This window comes from Vicia villosa, linkage group LG7 (genome assembly GCF_029867415.1).
Source record: "Vicia villosa cultivar HV-30 ecotype Madison, WI linkage group LG7, Vvil1.0, whole genome shotgun sequence".
NCBI classification, from domain to species: Eukaryota; Viridiplantae; Streptophyta; class Magnoliopsida; order Fabales; family Fabaceae; genus Vicia; species Vicia villosa.
The window spans coordinates 106,862,837-106,884,450 of NC_081186.1; the positions used below are offsets into that span (position 1 = coordinate 106,862,837).

A 21,614-nucleotide genomic window follows, 5' to 3' on the forward strand; every position below is an offset into this window, starting at 1 on the left:
ATGTTGAGTGCACGTCCACATGCTAAATATAATATCCGGCATACTCATGATTAAATAGAGTAAAGATATTATCTTACATCTATATTTGATCATGTCGATCTCAACGTCTCGCTCGTCTTTATCTATCAGCTCATTTGAAGTCATAGGAGAGATGTTTTTTTTAATCTCTCATATTGTATTCCCTTAGGAGCTTCGTACAATATTTTATCTGGATGATGAGTGCGCCAGTCTCTATTTGCTTGATTTGAAATTCCAAAAAATAGTTGAGTTCGCCCATCATTGCATTTCAAACTCTCTTTGCATGATAGTAGAGAATTCTCTACATCTTCATAAAAATTGTCTTTATCTTCCATCACATTGACCTTAGAAGAGTAGATCTTCAAGGAGGTGCTTTTACTTTCTTCTAATAATCATTTGTTCTTTCTTTCAAATAAACTTCATATATACTTCATACTTCATATTAAATCAGCTTTACAAATAACCCGTAAAATAACAAAAGTCTTAAAATTATACATCTAGGTTTTCAGTTACCTACGCATATAACTCAATACTTTGCCAACACAATCCCGATTAGATAATGTCACATTGAAATTAACTAACATTATTATTATATTAGATTGCTTCATATAATTCAAATGTCACCACCAATTAAGACTTTATCTCCACTTTCAATTGACGGAAACACATCCATACCCTCGATTATTTCAAAAACAAAAAAAAGGGGATATATTATTTTTTTTTAATTAAATAGTTATGTATATATGATATTTTTTTAAATGAGATGGATAGATACATGATATTTGATAAAGTATTATAAAATAATATGATCTATGTAACCGATTCTACTTAATATAATTGAACTTAATTATTCTTATTGTTGTGGATGTATTTATAATTTTTTTGATAAAGTATATTAGTGAATTATTTACTCTAAAATATGGGGACTTCTAAAATGATAAAATACCGATACTAGGTACACGTACCGTACTCATGATACTTATTTTTTCTAAATATTCGATTTTGAGTGAAATTCGTGATTATGTGAAATATCATATCGTACATTTATGTATTTTAATTTCTTTGATATTGTATTTTAACATTATTTTTTATCTTTTAAAACTTTTACAATAACAATATTTTGTTATGAACCTAATAATTTAGTTCTCTATTCATATATTTTATAGAAAACTCTTTTTTTTTTATTGGCGTGCGTCCTTACTTTAATTTTTTTTAATGACGTATCACGTATCGGTACCCATACCTATGCATCATAGATTATTTATTAACTCATGTTCGACTCCGGTTGAACTTTGGTTAAATCTTAAACTAATATATATCTTTATCGATGCAGTAAGAAGTTTAGTTTTGATTATTTTGTTTATGTTATCCATTGTATTTCTTTATATAATTTTTTTTAATAGTAATTAAATAAGAGAAAAAAGGTGATGCGCTTACAGTGTAAAATATTTTTATATCAGTGTCAGTGCACTAAAAGGATATTCAGACAACCAACAAAAAGGAAAGATCTAAAAAAAATACACCCAGTCATCCATACTTGGAAGATCAATAATTTCTTAAGAAAATATATGTGGTATCTTGCACACTTGGATTATGTTGTCCCCCTTAATGAAATAAGATTTGAGATTGTTTGTTGATATTCTTGGAAGTGTTTCCAAAGTTGTAGAATAATTTTGAATGGTTTAACATCATGTTTCTATAGCCTAAAGTTTTTTAAATGGATTGCATAACAATTTTCCCTGCTGAAAGTATGCAGAAACTCTCAAAAGGAATTCAACTCAGGAATTGAACAAATAAAACACTCATAATTACTTTCAAACTAACAGAAATATAAGAAAAAAGATTCATGGCTACTAAGTGACAAACACCTTCAATTCCAGACTTTTTAGAACTGCTCCACTACAAGTTCCACATGCATATATATATATATATATATATATATATATATATATATATATATATATATATATATATATATATATATATATATATATATATATATATATATATATATATATATATATATATATATATATGTATATATATATGTATATATGTATATATATATATATATATATGTATATATGTATATATATATATATATATATATATATGTATATATGTATATATATATATATATATATATATATATATATATATATATATATATATATATATATATATATATATATATATATATATATATACATATATATATATATATATATATATATATATATATATATATATATACATATATATATATATATATATACATATATATATATATATATATATATACATATATATATATATATATATATACATATATATATATATATATACATATATATATATATATATACATATATATATATATATATACATATATATATATATATATATACATATATATATATATATATATACATATATATATATATACATATATATATATATATATATATACATATATATATATATATATATATATATATATATATATATATATATATATATAGAGAAGGTCTAATGCTTTTGCAGAAATACAAATTATAATGATCAGTTGCGCCATTTGCGTTGTCTTGACCTCAAAAATGAATCCCGGGGAGAGACGTTGACGCTGGAGAGGGAAAAAAAATTGTAAAAACACATTAAACTCACTACAAGAAATATGTTGTCCAGCGACATATATTAGCGACGTGTATTCCACGTCAGTAGTTGCGACGTGTTTCCCACGTCTCAACATACTTTTATAATTAAAAAATCATTCCAACGTTATAATCAGACGTGTCAGAGTTTTTTTTTAAAAAAAATAGTTGCGACGTGTTAGTCACGTCACTACTAAAAAGTAAAAAATAAAAAAAAATACAAACTTTAACGTTGCAGTTGGGGGGAGATTTGAATTTTTTGAATTTTAGTAGTGACGTTACCTCCACGTCGCTACATAATAACTGGGAAAATAACTCTGCCACTTTTACAGATGTGGCAGAGAGTGTAATTATTATTTTGACCGTTTAAGGCTAGCGACGTGAAACCCACGTGGCAAAGTTGCGACGTGATGTTAACGTCGCTGATGTGTTAATTAATACACCCTTTTCTCTTCTTCCCCTTTACCATTTCATACGCATTTTATTTGTTCTTCTTCTCTGCATCTTCTCTGCAACTCTCCAAACCCAAATTTTCTCCTCTCCCAAAATCCCCAAACTTTCAATCTCATTCAATTGCACTACAAGGTATTCAAAGTATTTTATAGTTTTGTGTTCATACTGTGTTTTATGCTGTCAATATATTGTTTAATTTTTTTTTCATTTAATTTGAAGGAAGAAGAAGGTAAAGGAAGAAGAAGGTGAAGGAAGAAGAAGGAGGAGTAGATTGAAGAAGAGGTGAGTTTTTAAACATTTTTTTAGGTTTATTTTTTTAATTAAGTTATTTTTTAATTAGGTTATTATAAAACGAAATTATAGATTAAATATTATGTTGTTGTTTAAATTTAATTAGGATATTAATTTAGGGTGTAATATATTTTCCAATGTTGTTTAAATATTAATAGAAAAATGTTTAGATTTATTATGTTAGAAAAATGTTTAGAAAAATATATAGAAAAATGTTTAGAATATATATTAAAAGTAAAATATATGTTATATATAAAATGTTATATGGAAAAATGTTTAGAATAATATATAGAAAAATGTTTAGAATATATATTAAAAGTAAAATATATGTTATAGAAAAATGTTTAGAATAATATATATAAAATGTTTAACTATTATATTAAAAATACATTTTTTTAAAAATTAAAATATATATTAAAAGTAGAATATATGTTATATGGTATAGTTAAAATAAAATAAAATATAATATGATTATATGGTATATTTCTAAAATTGAAATATACATGTTATGGTTATTAAATTGAAAATACATTTTTTTAAATTAAAATATATATTAAAAGTATAATATATATTATATATGTATATTTAAAATAAAAAATATAAGTAATCACATGCATCATAAATAATGTTTAGATTTATTTTTAAAATCTGTTTTTTATTTTCTAAATAAAATATATGTATTTTATGATATTAATCTTAAAAACTGAATATTACTAAAAAAGAATATATGTTAAATAGAAAAAGAATATATGTTATGTTATTGTTATTATATTAAAAATACATTTTTTTTAAATTAAAATATATATTAAAAGTAGAATATATTTTATATGGTATATTTAAAATAAAATAAAATATAATATGATTATATGGTATATTTCTAAAATTGAAATATATGTTATTGTTATTAAATTGAAAATATATTTTTTAAATTAAAATATATATTAAAAGTATAATATATATTATATATGTATATTTAAAATAAAAAAATATAACATGTGTAGTTAAAAATATAACATGTGTAGTTAAACATATTTAATAGTAATATTTTCAATATAACATGTGTAGTTTAAAATATAACATGTGTAGTTAAAAATATAATATGTGTAGTTAAAAATATTTAATAGTAGTATTTTTAATATAACACGTGTAGTTAAAAATATTAGTAGTATTTTTATTAAATAATATTTTCAATATGTGTAGTTTTAATATTCTCAAAATGACAAAGATTGTATGAATATGCAGTATGGAATATTATCGGTATTATCGTAGTTGGATGTACGATAGAACATTTCCAGGAAGAATGGGACTTAAACCCAATTTTATAGTAGGAGTTGAAGGGTTTATCAGTTGGGCGTTTGCTCAGGAATTATGTCGAAGCGAAGGAGGAGTTAGGTGTCCCTGTCTTAAATGTGAATGTAGACCAATAATTAGTGACCCACAGGAAATAACAGCTCATTTGCATAGAAGGGGTTTCATTGCAAATTATTGGGTTTGGACGTTTAACGGTGAAGAACTGCCTAGTAACGTACCAGAGACTAGCAACTCTCATGCTTCAAGTAGTCGGCCGCCTGTGGAATATGAGGAAAACTTTAATCTGATTGGTGACATGGTTGAGGATGATTTTGGTGTGAACGTGACCTATGATGAGCCTGAAGATTTTGGTGGGGAAGAGTTGCCAAATGAGGAAGCGCAGAAATTTTATCAGTTGTTGAATGAGATGAATATGCCGTTGTTTGATGGATCGTCTGAGTCAAAGTTATCAATTTGTGTGAGATTGTTGGCCGCCAAGGCAAATTGGAATGTTCCTGATCAGTGTTTGGAATTCTTCGTAAAGATGATGTTGGACTCAACTGCAATGAAAGACAACTTACCTACAACATTTTATGAAGCAAAGAAGTTGGTGTCGAAGTTGGGCTTAAGAGTAAGAAAGATTGATTGTTGCATTAATGGCTGTATGTTGTTCTACGACAATGAGTTTGGTACTTAAGATGGGTTGTTGGAGGAATGTAAGTTTTGTAATAGTCCAAGATATAAAGTTCCCAGTAGAGCCGTTAACACTAATCAAGACCGTGTAGCAGTAAAGTCCATGTTTTATCTTCCGATAATACCAAGGTTAAAAAGAATGTTTGCTTCAATGCACAGTGCAAGTCAAATGACATGGCATCACACAAATAACACAAGTCCAGGCACTATGAGGCATCCATCTGATGGCGAGGCATGGAAGCATTTTGATCGAATGCATCCTGATTTTGCCGCAGAACCTAGAAATGTCAGGCTTGGATTATGCTCTGATGGATTTACTCCATATGTCCAAGGGTCGGGAACCGCATATTCTTGTTGGCCAGTTATTGTAACCCCTTACAACCTCCCTCCTGAGATGTGCATGACAAAACCATACATGTTTTTGACGTGCGTCATTCCAGGACCTTCGAGTCCAAAAGCAGGAATTGATGTGTATTTACAACCTTTAATTGATGATTTGAAGAGATTGTGGATTGGAGAATGGACTTATGATATATCACGTAAAGAAAACTTTATAATGCGAGCTTCATTGATGTGGACCATCAACGACTTTCCAGCATATGGCATGTTGTCTGGTTGGGGTACGCATGGCAAAATGGGTTGTCCGCATTGCATGGGAAACAACAAAGGGTTCACGTTGGATAAAGGTGGGAAAAGCTCGTGGTTTGACTGTCACCGAAGATTCCTACCACGAAATCACTCCTATAGAAGAAACATGACAAACTTTAAAAAAGATGTACGAGTGAAAGATTCGCCTCCGCCTCGATTGTCACCATGGGCTATATGGGAACAAGTTAGTGAGCTACCAAAATTTACAGATACTGGCAAAGAATGCCGAATTGAAGGATACGGAGTCACGCACAATTGGACAAAAAGAAGTATATTTTGGGACCTCCCGTATTGGAAGGATAACTTGTTGCGCCATAATCTAGATGTTATGCATATTGAGAAGAATTTTTTTGATAATGTATTTAACACAGTGATGGATGTGAAAGGCAAATCAAAAGATAATGAAAAGGCCAGACAAGACATGGAAAAATGGTGTAACAGAAGAGAGTTGGAGTTGAAGCCTCTACCGAATGGAAAGTTATTAAAACCCAAGGCTTGTTTCACTTTGACTTCCCAAGAAGCTAAAGTTGTTTGTCGATGGCTAAAAGATTTGAGAATGCCCGATGGGTATTCATCAAATTTATCAAGGTGTGCTGACCCTAACACTGGGAAGTTGCATGGAATGAAAAGTCACGATTGTCACATTTTCATGGAACAATTGTTACCAATTGCATTTGGCTCGCTACCCAAACATGTTCTTGATCCACTGACTGAAATTAGTCAGTTTTTTAGAGATATTTGTGCGTCATCTTTAAAAGTGGAAGACATCATGAAGTTGGACCAAAACATTGCAATCATTCTTTGTAAGTTGGAACAAGTATTTCCGCCTGGTTTCTTCGACTCAATGGAACATTTACCTGTGCATCTTGCATATGAAGCCTTTCTCGGTGGACCAGTTCAATATAGGTGGATGTATCCGTTTGAAAGGTTCATAGGTGATTCAAAGCGATCAGTGAAGAATAAAGCAAGAGTTGAAGGTTCTATATGTGCACATTACCTGCATCGAGAAACATCACATTTTTGCAGTCATTATTTCAATCACTTGATGTTAACTCCTAGAACCATACGGAATCCGGTAAATGTCAACCAGAGGAGTCAATTCACCTTATCAGTATTCGGTCTTCCAGGTCGACCTTCTGGAAAGAAGAGTGTGCATTGGTTAACCCAGAAAGAAATGCAATCCGCACATGTCCATGTCTTGATCAACTGCGTCGAAGTTAAACAATACCTTGAGTAAGTTTATCCAATAGTTTTTTTACCTTTGTTGACAATGTCTGTATACCAAACTTATTTAACTTATGGTGTATATTTTGTAGGGAATTTAACAATGCCTATTTTCATAGTACCGGTGTACAGTCAACATCCGGCGTCATTCATGCTCAATTTCCCTTATGGTTCAAGCAAAGATTGTCTACCGTGTTTCCACCAACTCCAGAAATACTCCATTTGAGAAACTTGGCAGAAGGCCCTATCCAAAGCGCAAATGAATGGCACACATACTTTGTGAACGGATATAAGTTTCACACTGAGGCATGGACCGAAGGGAAAAAAAACCATAAACAGTGGTGTATTTGTAAAAGGAGTTACAGATGGTGGTGAAGATGACTTTTATGGAGTTATTAAACATATCTACGAGTTGGTATACCATTACATGGATTCAGAAAATAAAGTTGTCTTGTTTTATTGTGAATGGTATGATTCAAGTAGAGGCACAAAAATAGACAGGTCATACGGTACTGTTGAGATTCAAATGAACCGGAAATACAAAGAGTATGATCCTTTCATAATGTCAAATATTGTTAGGCAAGTTTATTATGTACCTTATCCTTCATTTGTGACACGTAAAAGAGGATGGTGTGTTGTAATAAAAACAAAACCGCAAGGTCATATTGAAAATGGCGATCAAGTAGAAGATGTTGTCTATCAAGTTGATGATGTTGATCAAATTAATGAAGTGGTTGCAGCTGAAGACATTACAAGTTTGTCTGATACAATTGTTGAGGGACATCAAGTTGATGCATCTATATTGTTGGTTGAAAATAATGTGGATGAAGAGAATGATGCCTGAGCAGTTGGGGAGAAGACCATTGATGCCTGAGTTGATTTCGAGGACCCGGACAAGGAGATCGGGAGGTGTTGTCGACGAGCGCACGAGGATGTATCTTGTAAGTGAAATTTACGTTGTTTATTTTTTTTATATTGGTACAAAGTTTGTGATGTGAATTTCATGTGGCAATTGATAAATTGCCACGTGAAAATCATGTGGCAAATCATAAGTTGTGGCGTGAAAATCACGTGGCAACGTTTTAATATATTTTAATTTATAATATGTATATATTTATTTAGTATTATTAAATATGCATTTAAATATTTAACTTAATTTTTTTATTGAATATGTGTGCAGGAAGAATATGATAGACGACTTGCCATTTTTCTGGAAAATAATCCTCAATTCATGCCAACAGAGGGGGAGCCGCTTAACGCGGATGTTGATCACTACATTTGGTGTGACGTTATTAAAGATAAAGGGCCTAATGGTTGCTTTTTTGGGGCTGGAAATTTGGCGTCCAGCTATAGATCTGGTGACCGCAATCTGTTCCAAAGAGTTCAGGATGGAGAGGGTGGATCGCGTCAACCAAATCTGACACAGGAACAAACTGAATTAATAAGGCAAATGGCGAGACGCGAAAGTGAGGCCCAGTTGGAGATGATGCGGAAGAGGCAGGCTGATATGGAGGAGCAGCATGCGCGGCAGATAGAGGGCATTATGAAGAAACAAGCTGAGATGGAGGAGCAGATGAGACGGTTTATGCAAGGAGGTGGGAATTACAGTAATGTTCCTCCTCAAGATCAGCCGGAGGATGACGGAGTGGCGGATGATTTTAATCCGGATAATTATTTTCCGGATGATGATGCTTCTTAAAAGCATTTTGTATTTTATTTGTTTTTAATTTATTTTTATGTAACTTATTATACATTTTAATTCATTAAAATATTATTTTTAAATGTTTAGTTTTATTTAATTAAATTTATTACATAATGTTTATTATATGAATTTATTTTATACAAATTTATTATATAAATTAGATTTTATAGATTTTATTATATATATTTTATTATATAAATTTTATTTTATAGATTTTATTTTATAAATTTTATTATATATAAATTTTATTATATATATATTTTATTATATATTTATTATTTATATAATATATATTAAAATATATTTTATTGTAGCGTGAATAAATTTTTTTTAAAAAAAGGCATTTAATGTAGCGACGTGGTTAACACGTCGCTACCCTGGTCAACAACACATTTCCCCACACCTGCCACACCTGCTGTGTGTGCAGGGAGCTGTCTCCTATGTCATCTTGTTGCGACGTAGGACTCACGTCGCTACTTTCTGACGTGGTCTCCACGTCGCTACAATGTTGCCACTTGCTCCTGCGACATAAATGCTCACGTCGCTACTTTTTAGTTACCACGTGATTTTGAAGGTTGCGACGTGTAGTCCACGTCGCTGCAGAGAACATTTTTTGTAGTGACTCCTTAAGATCTAAATCATGGGCAAGTGTATTTGTGGGAAAATGGACGTGACCGAACTGAAATTGTTGCGCCTTTGCACCTTTTCATCCTTCTCGGCTTGTAATGGTGGTGGCCAAAAAATGGCCAGTTGTGGCTGGAATTGGCCAATCACACGTAATCATTGGTTTAACATTTTTTTCTTCACAATTTGAATACAATACAGAATTCTACTTTAAGATGGGGTGAGTGATAACCATACTTTTAAACATGGTTTTAAATTGCGGTCCGCAACCGCAATTGCACCCGCAATATTGCGGATGCGGTTGTCTCCGCAAACGCATCGGACCGCAATTGCCGTGTGATTTTAAAATCTCGCATCTGAATGTATTATCGGACAATTTTAATCACGTTTTATTAATTATTTTTATATAACATTAAGTGTTTTTTAATATAATATTTCAAACACTTCCTTTTAAAAATTCACACCGCAATGCGCATCGCAACAAGCGCAATAACCGCAATCGCAACAAGCGCAATAACTGCAATCGCAACATCCGTAACCGCAACCGCAATTTAAAATCATGCTTCTAACTACCTCCTCTGCAACTCCTTCGCTTCCCGCACCTTCTTAAACCTAACAAAACCAAATTTTCTCTCCTATTTGTCTAATTTATTAGGAATATAAATAAAAAAATTTCCTAGTCAACCATATTGTAAACAAGTGCGAAAGTTAACTTGCGTGGAGGTTGCTTGGATGCCATCGAAACTAAAGATATTTGCGTGGAGATTGCTTAAAGATAGAATACCAACTCGTGTGCAATTACTATATAGAGATATCATAGAAGATAATGAAGATTGTTTTTGTGTTTTTGGCTGCCCAATTAAGGAAGACATACAGCATCTATTCATGGACTGTGTTAAATTGAGAGAAAGGTGTGGGAAAACATTTATCAGTGGCTGGAAATTTCTGTGGACATGAATATCAATTGTGGTATTCTACAGTCTAGAGCCGCTACTTGTTATCTATTCTACTTCTTTTCCAAAGCATATTTGACTAAAGTGAAAAATTAAAACACATCCAATCCAATTTAAACCAAAACCAAATCCATGAAAAATAAAATTGGTATAAACATATTCAGTCTATTAGTATTATACTCAACCAATGCTCCTTTTTCTCTAATAATAATAATCTGACCTGCAAGAATTTGATAAAGTAGTTTTGATACATCAAAATTTCTTCCTCTCCCCATTTAGAATTGCATTTAGGATAATCATGTTAGCATGCCTCGCCAATACACGCTTTCCATTCATGTCCTCCATTCCAACCTCAAGGCGCCCCTTGTTTCGTCCATTATAATTTGAGTCCAAGTTGCAGGTGATCTTCACCTTCATATAACATTTCACCATCTCCGTATAATCCTTGCATTGTCCCAGCATCACATTCTTGCACACCACCTCAATAGTATTACTTGTTCTTTTAATCGAAACCGGTTTAGAACTAGGACCAAACAAACTCCTCGCACAGTTTTGAGTTTCGTTGATAACAATCCAATTTAACCTCAAATTATCTTGAAAGTAGTCCATCCACAGTTCTTTGTTTCCTGGGATGTAAACATGAAGCAGATGCGGAAAGGCACAATAACCATCAGCATTAGAGTTCGACTCGACTACAGTTGATTTACTCATTGAAAACCTAGGATGTGATTCTCCCTCTAGATACATATCAATGAGGTGTAAGATACACATGGGAGGATGATCAATAGAGTGAACCTGAGAGTTATTATTATTACTAGAGTGAAGGGAAGGGAACACATCGGAGAAGAAGGAACGGTAACCACCAGGGAAGGTAGAGACGAAGCTGTTAATGTCCGGCAGGGAGAAAGGCCACGTGGAAGCACAAATGTTCTTCCATAGTTCGTCCTTTTTGATGATCAAGCGGCGATATTCGGAAGAGACGGAGGATAAGGCGGTTAAGGTAACTCCGTCGAGTAGGGGAAGAATGTGGTTGTCAATGATCTCCGGAGGTAAATTGTTCATGATGATCGGCCAAGTAACAAGAAAGATGTTGAGGAGGAGCTTACTAGGGTTGGTAGTGTTAATAAAGCGATGAAAGAGGGCTTGGCCCAACTGCCACAGCATGAAATATATGTTTTAGGTTTTTAACTAGACGTTCTACCCGTGCAATGCACGGGTTAGTTTTATTGAATTTTTATATTATATATTAAGGTTTTAAAAAAGAATATGTTGATATAATTTTGTTTTATATTGATTGTATTATTTTATAAAAAAAAATAGCAATGATTTAATAATTTGTATTTTTAACATAATGTGAAAACGGGAAAATTAAAGTATTTTTAATATAATTTGAAAATGGGAAAATTAAAGAATAAAAAATATTAAAATTTAAAGAAAGTAAAAAAAACTAATTCACATATTATCTTTATTGATTGATTATTGTATCTAATATTAAATTCATTCATAAATATTGAAAAAGTGTTAAATATAAAAAGAAATAAAAATTAAATAAATCATTACAATTTTAATAAAAATTAAAATTATAAAATGTAAAAACAATTTTGTTATTCTCGATTACCTAAAAAAAATAAGACTCGAAAAGATTGCATGAAATAAACCAACTAATTCTAATAAAATATTAAATAAAACAATTAAAGAGTTAAATACAAATTAAAATTAAAAAAAAAAAAATTGAACTAAAATATTAGCAAAGTAATACATAATTTAAGACAACAAAATAAGAAATATTTATTATAATATTGAATGATAAAAACAAATTTAAAATATATTGTAAAAACATTCATCTTCTAACTCTCCATATTTTCACAATTCAATTTATTCAACATATATATGAGAGATAAAATGGAAGAATGGTCATGATTAAATGCTTGAAATGAAATAATATGTAATTAATTTTGGAGGTGGTGTTGCTTTGAGTGCTTATTGCATTGAGAGAAAAGTACAAATAAACTATATTTACTGCATTGAGAGAAAAGTAAATAGAGAAAGAGAGAACAAATGGATTGAGAAATGAGATGAGAAAGAGATAGTTGTGTTTACTTTGAATATGGTTTTATATTTGTTTCAGGGATGAAATAGTGGGAAATGGGTAATGGGTAATGACTAATGGGTAGTGGGTAATGGGTAACGTGGTAAGCCAATGAGAGATAGGAAGTTAAAATAATAGTAATTATTTTTATTATTTATAATATACTTTGGTATATTATGTAAAAAAATAAGTGTAGAAAAAATGTGGAGAGAATTTGTAATTAATTAAAATTAATTTAATTAACTAATTATTATTAATTATTTATTTATTATTATTATTTATTATAGATTTTGGCGGGAAATTTTGATAGAGTTTTATTAATTGTTAGTGGGTTAGCGGTTTATTCTATAACAACACGATTTCATTTAATTAATTAGCTAAAACTAGTAGTTTGCCCGTGCGATGCACGGGCAAGTTTGTATATTTTGCTCTTAATAATTTGATAATTATATTTTTAATATAAAAAATATCAATTATAAGAAAATAAGTAAAACATAGATTGAAAAAGGGAAAAGCGTGCGAGTAAGATGAAAAGAATATTAGAATAATAATTATGTTATTATTATTATTGGAGAATTAAAAACTTTTTTATAAAAAATGAGAATTAGAATAATAAGATATAATAGTGCTAATTGAATATATTATTATTATTAATATTATTATTATTATTAGTTAGATATTATATAATTATTATTATTAATACTGGTGGTTAAATATTATTATTATTATTATATTATTATTATAAATATAATAATAATTATTATTATTTATCTTAGTATAGAATTTGTATAATTAGAGTTTGTACTTATAAATTAGAGTTTTTATTAATAATTATTAATGTAAAATCAATTTTTAAAAAAGTAGAATTATGATTGATATTAGAGTGACATGTGTCAAAGGTTGCCAATATTTGTTATCATGATGACACATGGCTAGGGTTGCCATCATGACAACCTTGCATTTATATATAAGATATAAAGGATATATATTGATTCTCACATTTTTAATTAATAATTAATTATTTAATTATTTATGTTTTTAAAATAAATTTAGAAAATTTGGGTTTTGAATTTTATTATTATTATTATTATTAATTTAAGATTATTATTATCATTAATTTTAATTTAACATTATTATTATTAATTTTTTTAATAAATTTAAGAAATTTTAAAATTAGGAAGTGGGTAATGGGTTATTTTGGTTAATAGTTAGTGGGTAAATGAATTTTATTATTATTAATATTAATTTAAGATAATTATTATTATTAATTTTATTTTAATTATTAATTAATTAATAAGTGAATTAATTTTGGTGGGAGTTTTGGAGGGAAGAAATTATAGGATTATAATTTAATATGATATGATATGATATGATGATTCCACTTTACAATTTTACATCTATTTTAGTTTTATTCAATTTAATTATTTGAATAAATTATACCTAGAAAAATATTCATATTACATTAAAGCGCTGCGTATGTTCTTCAATTTTATAAATATTTATAATTTTATTAAAATATGACATATTTTAATTCCAATAAATCTTATTAATTAAAGTTGTTAACTTACCGAAATATATTTTGAAACCAAAATTAGGGTTATTTAAATAATTTTATTTATTAATATTTATTTATTATTAATAATCAAATTTTTATTTTTAATGATTATTGTTTTCATATTCCTTTTAAGTAGGACACTATTTATAATGTTTAATTAATTTATTAAAGTGACGAAAAATAATTAATAATTTTTTTATCACTAATATTTTTCTATTCATTAATTAATAAATATCAATTTACTAAGTTAATTTAAAAAAATCAATAGCACGTTCTTTTTAAGTAGGACATTACTCATAATGTTTAATAAATTTATTAATGTGATAAATAATAATTAATAATTGTTCACCACAAATATTTTTCTATTCATGTTTATAAACATATAAGTTGAGAATTTATCAATTTTTTTTAATACTATGTTTTTACATTAATATGTTACCGAAATGGTTTTTGGTTTTTACTTACCTAGGGTGTAATGATTTTTACTTGCATAGAAACCATAGCTTTATATGCAAACATATCAAAAAGTGTTTTACTTTAAACATATTATTATACTATTTACAGAAAAATATTGTGTACTCATTATTTGTTGAATATATATATATATATATATATATATATATATATATATATATATATATATATATATATATGGCATATCATATGAGAATGACTTTTTTATATGAGAATGAATCTGAACCATTAGATTTTAAAATAAATGGTGGAGATTATGGGTGAATCTTTTTTTTCTCTCTCCTACATTTTAAAATAATTGATGTAGGAGAGAGAAAAAAATTCACCTATAATCTTCACCATTTATTTTAAAATCCAATGGTTCAGATTCATTCTCATATTCTCATATAAAGATGGCATTCTCATATGATCTCTCTCTCTCTCTCTATATATATATATATATATATATATATATATATATATATATATATATATATATATATATATATATATATATATATATATATATATATATATCTAAGACTTGGTTATTTTCATATTTTTATATCAACTTTTTTTCTTTATTTTAATTTTTAATTATTGCATTTTTTGTACTCATTGACACTAAGTAGCTATTATAGTGTCTTTTATAACTTTTAGAAGCCTAAAATCATTTAAGCATCTTTTATATTTTTTTCTCTCAAGTGCTTAGATCGATATTAGGATGTAAAGATAAAAAATATTTGAAATGGTATGGTGTGGTCTTTTTAGATAGTGATTATAGATTTTGAGACAATTTCATAATGTCAAGATAATTTTTTATCATTAACAAGACTGGCCTGAAACTTTATAGATGGTATTGTATATGTGTTTGCGGTATTTATGATATATTTAGAGTTTTACTTGCCTTTGTTCTCTTTTATTTTATTAAAATAAACTTCTTCTTTTTTTTTCTCTCCTTATTTTCATGTTTCATTAGTTAATAAATTATAATCTAAAGAAACCAACAAAACAAACTACTATTTTTTAGCACTATCTAGCCATATTTCTTTATTTTAATTATTTGGCTTTTCATTCATTTCATTTTTTTAGTACATTCTAATATTTATTTATTTAATTAAATATTAGGATAAATTCTCTTTTTTTTCCTTCTTTTTTAACTTAGCATTTTAATAAGTCACTCTACTAGTTTTTTGAAACAAGCCTATTTTAGAACCATCTATAAAACTCAGTTAACATATTTTTTATTTAATTTTAATTATATAATTTATTACTTAACCACTAATTTATAAATAACCTCCATTCTCTTGACAAAAAAACCTAATTCTTATTTTTTTTTTTATAATTCTCATATTTATCATTTTATTGTTCTCAATCCATAAATAACTTCCACAATTTTGAACAAAAATAAAAGAAACACGCTACAATTCTCGAGAGGGTTGACCTAGTGGGAGGGTGTTTGGGTCTCAAGGGTATGCTCCCCTTGAGGTCCTGAGTTCGAAGGAGCATAGGACCAACTTTCGGAGGCTACGTGGGGCAGTAATGCTCTCGGGTGGATTAGTCGGTACAGAAGGAAGGAGACCACTCTAAAAAAAATATATTCTCTCTAACTTTCCACTATTTTTTTCATATTATCATTTTTTATTTATTTAAAAAAATTCATTTTTATTTTATATGTATTAGAGATCCTCTCGTTCAATTTTCTATATGGAAAGGGAATGAGCGAAAAATAAAAAAGAATATTCGAGTTCATATATTAATAAACAAATTAATTTCATTTTCTTATTTAAAATTGAGTGAAATCTCATCAAGGTATATATATTAAAAAAATATTAAATAAATATGAAAAATGTTATAATTAAATTTTCGTGGATCGCACGAGTTCAAATTCTAGTTTATATGTATATAGTTTTAGTCCCTCTTATTTTTAAAATTTTTTATCCTTAAAATTTTAAATTTTGAATTTTTTTATACATATTTAATATTTAAAATACTGTAAAATATTTATTTACGAAATTTTAAAATGAGAAGAAATAAATATTATTTTTTAAATTTTAAAAGATAATATTAAAATTAATGAAAATTTCGACTTAAAAAAATCAAATTTTGAGTATTTTTTATAATGTTCTAAACATGTCTGTAAAATAATTATTCAAAATACACACTAGTTAAAGAGTAGTAACAAAAATACATGCATAATAATTTTGTAGAGACTAAAATATGTCACTTTTTTATAGGGACAAAAAATAAATTTTGATAGTTTATATGTGTAGAAACAAGCTTCTCAATCAAATGGTTTTGATGAAGACAACATGGATATCTAACTATCAAGAAAGGATGAGAAAAAGATTCAAAGAGCATTCAATCCAAGTCTCAATATAGCATCAAGTTTCTTAAAACAACTTTTGAAGACTTTTGGAGTTAAGGTATAAACATATTATTATCTTGATAAAATAGTGCTCAAAATACATACATTATTGCATAAAGTCACTAGTTCCTGTCTCTAAAAAATCTTTGCATTTTAGAAGTCTTAAGAAACAAATTTTTTGTGTCTTCCTTCAGTGTAACCGGTTACGGTTATAGGCGTAACCGGTTACGGTCACGCAGCCACACTCCCTTTTGCTTCTGGAATTCTTTTTCTTTCCAGCGTAACCGGTTATGGTTCTTGGTGTAACCGGTTACGAAAACGCATTTTTCAAAATTTCTTCTACAACGGTATAGCGTAACCGGTTACGGGCATTTTCGTAACCCGTTACGACTGAAACAGTAGCACTTGTTCATTTTGTTTTGGTGCATACGGATCAGAATTTATTTCACTCAAACATTGCACTTGTTCATTGAATCATACTCATTCCTAGGGGTGTTAAGACATTATATATATCCTCACTTTCAGATTTCATACTTACCTCTTTCATTTTTGCAATTATATACATTTATTCTCTCAAATTTCACACCAAGTGCTCTTTGATATTCAAACTTTCACATTGATATTTTTTCTGCATTAGTGTTCCATACATGCCCAGAAAAAATTCATATCATTCATCATAAACATTGAGCACTATACTATCATTGATAATTGCTTGAAAGGGAAGATCAATCCAAGATTGATATATTATTCATCTTTATAAACTCTTGTATAAATTCAAAAGAAAACTTTTTCCTTACTATCCAGGATTGTTGGAAGTAAGTGGTGTGTTTGAAGAGGATTGTTCTTCGTCCACAATAGTGTTGATTGATCTTAAAGGTGTTAAGAACCTTTGATCACCCTATAGGTTAGATAGTAGGCATAGGCTTGTACAATTATTCTAACTATAGTGAAATCTCTTTCGTGTTTGAAAGGGGACTGGAGTACTCTTGGATTGTGAGGGGAACCAGTATATATCGTTGTGTCTTTTATCTTTCCGCTTTTACCGCTTTCATCACCATTACAAAGAAAAAGATAAGAACCATCCTAAACCTTCAAACACTTAACCAAAAAGTTAGTAAAAGCATTCTCATTAAACCGATTAAGTTTTGAAAACCTAATTCACCCCCCCCTCTTAGGCATATCTGATACTTACAATATGGATCAAAATATTTAAGAATATCGGGAATACCGCTTGGAATGCGAGGGACGTTGTTTGGGATTGCAAAGCGTTAATTTGGAGGTGGTCATATATCGGGAAAATTACTCAATCCAATTATAATTTTTATGAGTTTAGCAAAAACCCTTTATTTTACTTAAGTTAGGTGTTATTTAGTGGGTAATTTTCTTTTTTTGATTCGTATCTCTTTTTATAATCGAGTTTCATAGAACATTCGTTCTTAATCAATTCAACTTGCTTACAAAAAAAAATAGATCAAAAACATATGACAAAATATTCTTTTTGGTCCCGTATGTTAACCTCGAGATTCATTTTGGTCCCTTAACTTCGAAAAGTTCCATATTGGTCCATTAACCCTTTTCAAAAAGTGTTATTTTAGCTTCTTTTTTTTTGTCATATTAACGATGAAAAAAACTCAAAAATCAGCCGCTAATATGATGAAAAGGACTAAAATGAAACCTTTTGAAGAGTTAAGGGACCAATATGAAACTTTTTAAAGTTAAGAGACTAAAATGAACTCCGAGTTTAACATACGGGACCAAAAGAAATATTTTACCAAAACATATTGAACCCAACATTAAAATATATACTCTATGTTCCTTTTATTCAAAACATATGATATTTCATTTTTAGGATGGATACTCATTAGGTTACATTTTCCTCTTCTAAGAGACGGTCGTCTTACACGATCTTCGTCTCTTATTTTTTTGTCTAATTGTTAGATCCGTTTTTAGATTCATGGATTTAGGATTAGCAGAATTTTGTTAAAATATTGTTAAAATATTGTTATTTGAAGGATGTTAAGCAAGTTGTCTTAACATGTTGATATACTCATACAGCTGAGTATGAACTTACATTGAAAACCAGATGTCATGACTGATATTGTGACATTCTAATCTAGAACATCAGTACAGGTTACTTGGAATCTTACATATTTGATTTGATTTTTTGATATCTTTTTGGATGTATCTCAATGAATTACGCGGGTCAAGAAGAATTAATCTAATGCAAGTGAATCAAATCTCCAACAAAATTAAAGTTTTTAAAATTGGATGATTAAGATAATTTAGGAAACTTGAAGATTTGTTCCAAAATTTAAAAAAGATTTCACTGCAGATTTGTTGCATCTCTCAGCTTATGGATCAAGTAAAGTTTTTCGAAGCCCGTAGACTATTAAAGACTATTTCAAGAGAACCCTAGACCTAATGTAACTAAGTCTTACACAATTGTAAAATTAGGGAAAGGATTATAATTCTTAGGTTTTGAGAGTCTCTTGTGTTTTAAGTCACCCATGTATCTTTTGATACCATGTGGTAGACTGATTGTTACTTGGTTGTTTGTCAAGTTATTGTTCTCACTCTTAAAACTTTTAACATTTGAATTGAGTATTGTTCTTGGTTGAAGCTTTTAAGACAAACCAAGTATTTTGTATTTGAAGTGTAATCTTTTAAACTAGGTTATTCTTGATACGGTCACTGAGATTGAGACTGTTACATATCACTAAGGTGATTTAGGAAGTGGGATGGTGATCTCTCATATCTAGATGTTGATCTCTAGGTATAAGTTGCACGAGATAGTGATTAAGTGACAAGTTGTAAGCTACGACTGTTTAGGCTTTGAATTAATATTGTCATACTGGATTTCCTTCCTGGCTTGGTAGCTCCCAAATTAGTGTTGTTGCATTGAACTAGTTAACAATTCTCTGTGTTGTTTAGCATTCTGCAATTTTCGATTCAGTATCATCACTACAAAAAAAAAGGTCTTCTGCCACGGCCAAGAAACCGAGGCTATATGTAAAATAACCGTGGCGTAACGCTGAGGCCACGGTTTGGCCACGAAAATCCAACTGTGGGATATGCGGGCGTGGCCTAAAGTATAGTCCACGGTTTTTTGGTATATACCACTTTTTTTGACATCCGTGGCTTTTATAGGCCACAGTTTAGGTAGTTTGATTAAGGCCGCGGTTTATATTTGTCATGATTACAGAACTGTGGCCATATGGTAAAACCACGGTTTCAATTTAACGTTTAGCATTCAGTTTTGGTTCAAGGTATAGTCGCGGTTTGGTTATGACCACAAATTTAAAACCGTGGTTATATTTTGTGCATTCTAAACTATTAATCTTGCCACGGTTTAGTATAAATTTAATGTAAATAAATTTAGTGGCTTATATTAATCCAACACAGCAATCACTTGCGCCAATTTTAAAGAATTTAAAATTTGATTACTATAATTTTATGAATACAAATTATTTTACTGTCTACACATCAATGACAATAGCATCACTATATGATTGATAAACCACATTATATATCTAATAAACCTGCACCAAAACTAAATATAAAACTTAAGTGACAAAGACTTGCTATAAACACTACAAACATATCATCATCCCTAGAAGTAGTTAATTATAAATCATACTCCATATATGATAATTTTCTTCCCTAGTGTCACTAATCTCATCAACAGAACTTCTTTCATGTAATCTTTCAGAAGGCCTTCTAGTTGAATATGAGCAAAGCCTCCTGCTAAAGTGCCCAATATTCCACAAACAATTGTAATCCCTCCAAATATCATAGCCTCCTGCTAAAGTGCCCAATATTCCACAAACAATTGTAATCCCTCCAAATATCATATCTGCATTAGTCTGACAAAGTAAAGTCTAGTTAGTAAAATGATTTTATACCAAAAAACATCGTGTTTCATTAGAAAATTATCTTAAGATATCAGGAATAAACTTATTTTAAGCAAGCAACAATATATAAATGAAAGAAGGGTAAAATCTTATGTACACACTTGGTCATCACATGAAATAAAGTCTTACCATGTTATAGATACTATAACCAGCATTAGGGCCCCAATATGAGTAAGCACCTATGACAAAGTTATATGCTATGTAACCTGCAAATAGGCATTCAGCAACAATTAAAGGAAGAAACATGGAAAAAAACAATATGATTGTAAAAAATGGTGCATAAATAGGTAGAAGAGAATGGTATATGAAGTTTTAAGAAAGAAGCTAGTCATACAAAGGATTCTGAGATGAGTTTAATATAGTTAAACATGAAGAAAATAGTTAATGCATACCTAGAACGTTGACGACGTAAACCTTTTTAGACAAGATCCATGATGGATATTAACATACCTCTTCACAAATTGGAGGAAGCTGTGAGGTGAGATTTTCCTCCAACTTAGAATCCTTGTGGTCCTCCTAGAGTACATCCACACATCAATCAGTTAAGAAATTCATAAATTCCAAAAAAACACTAAGAGTTGTTGGAATGAGCTTTCTCACCTCAGGAATTGTGTTCTCTTCCTCAACACAACTCGGATTTTCTTGAACATTTGTGAACACCATTCTGAACCATCTTCAATTCCATTCATAC

At 29.2% G+C, this 21,614-nt stretch overlaps 1 protein-coding gene and 1 long non-coding RNA gene across 2 annotated transcripts; both read right to left on the bottom strand.

Annotated features, from left to right (window-relative positions):
- Positions 1-10,799: 10,799 nt before the first annotated feature.
- LOC131619949 (F-box protein At2g27310-like) lies at positions 10,800-11,609 on the bottom strand. Its single transcript, XM_058890988.1, has one exon. The coding sequence runs from the start codon at positions 11,607-11,609 to the stop codon at positions 10,800-10,802; it is 810 nt and encodes a 269-aa protein (XP_058746971.1).
- A 9,197-nt stretch (positions 11,610-20,806) lies between these two features.
- LOC131618197 (uncharacterized) lies at positions 20,807-21,368 on the bottom strand. Its single transcript, XR_009288760.1, has 3 exons — positions 21,316-21,368; positions 21,053-21,129; positions 20,807-20,875 (listed from the first exon to the last, which is right to left on the bottom strand). It is a non-coding gene; the product is annotated as an uncharacterized LOC131618197 (long non-coding RNA).
- Positions 21,369-21,614: the final 246 nt, after the last annotated feature.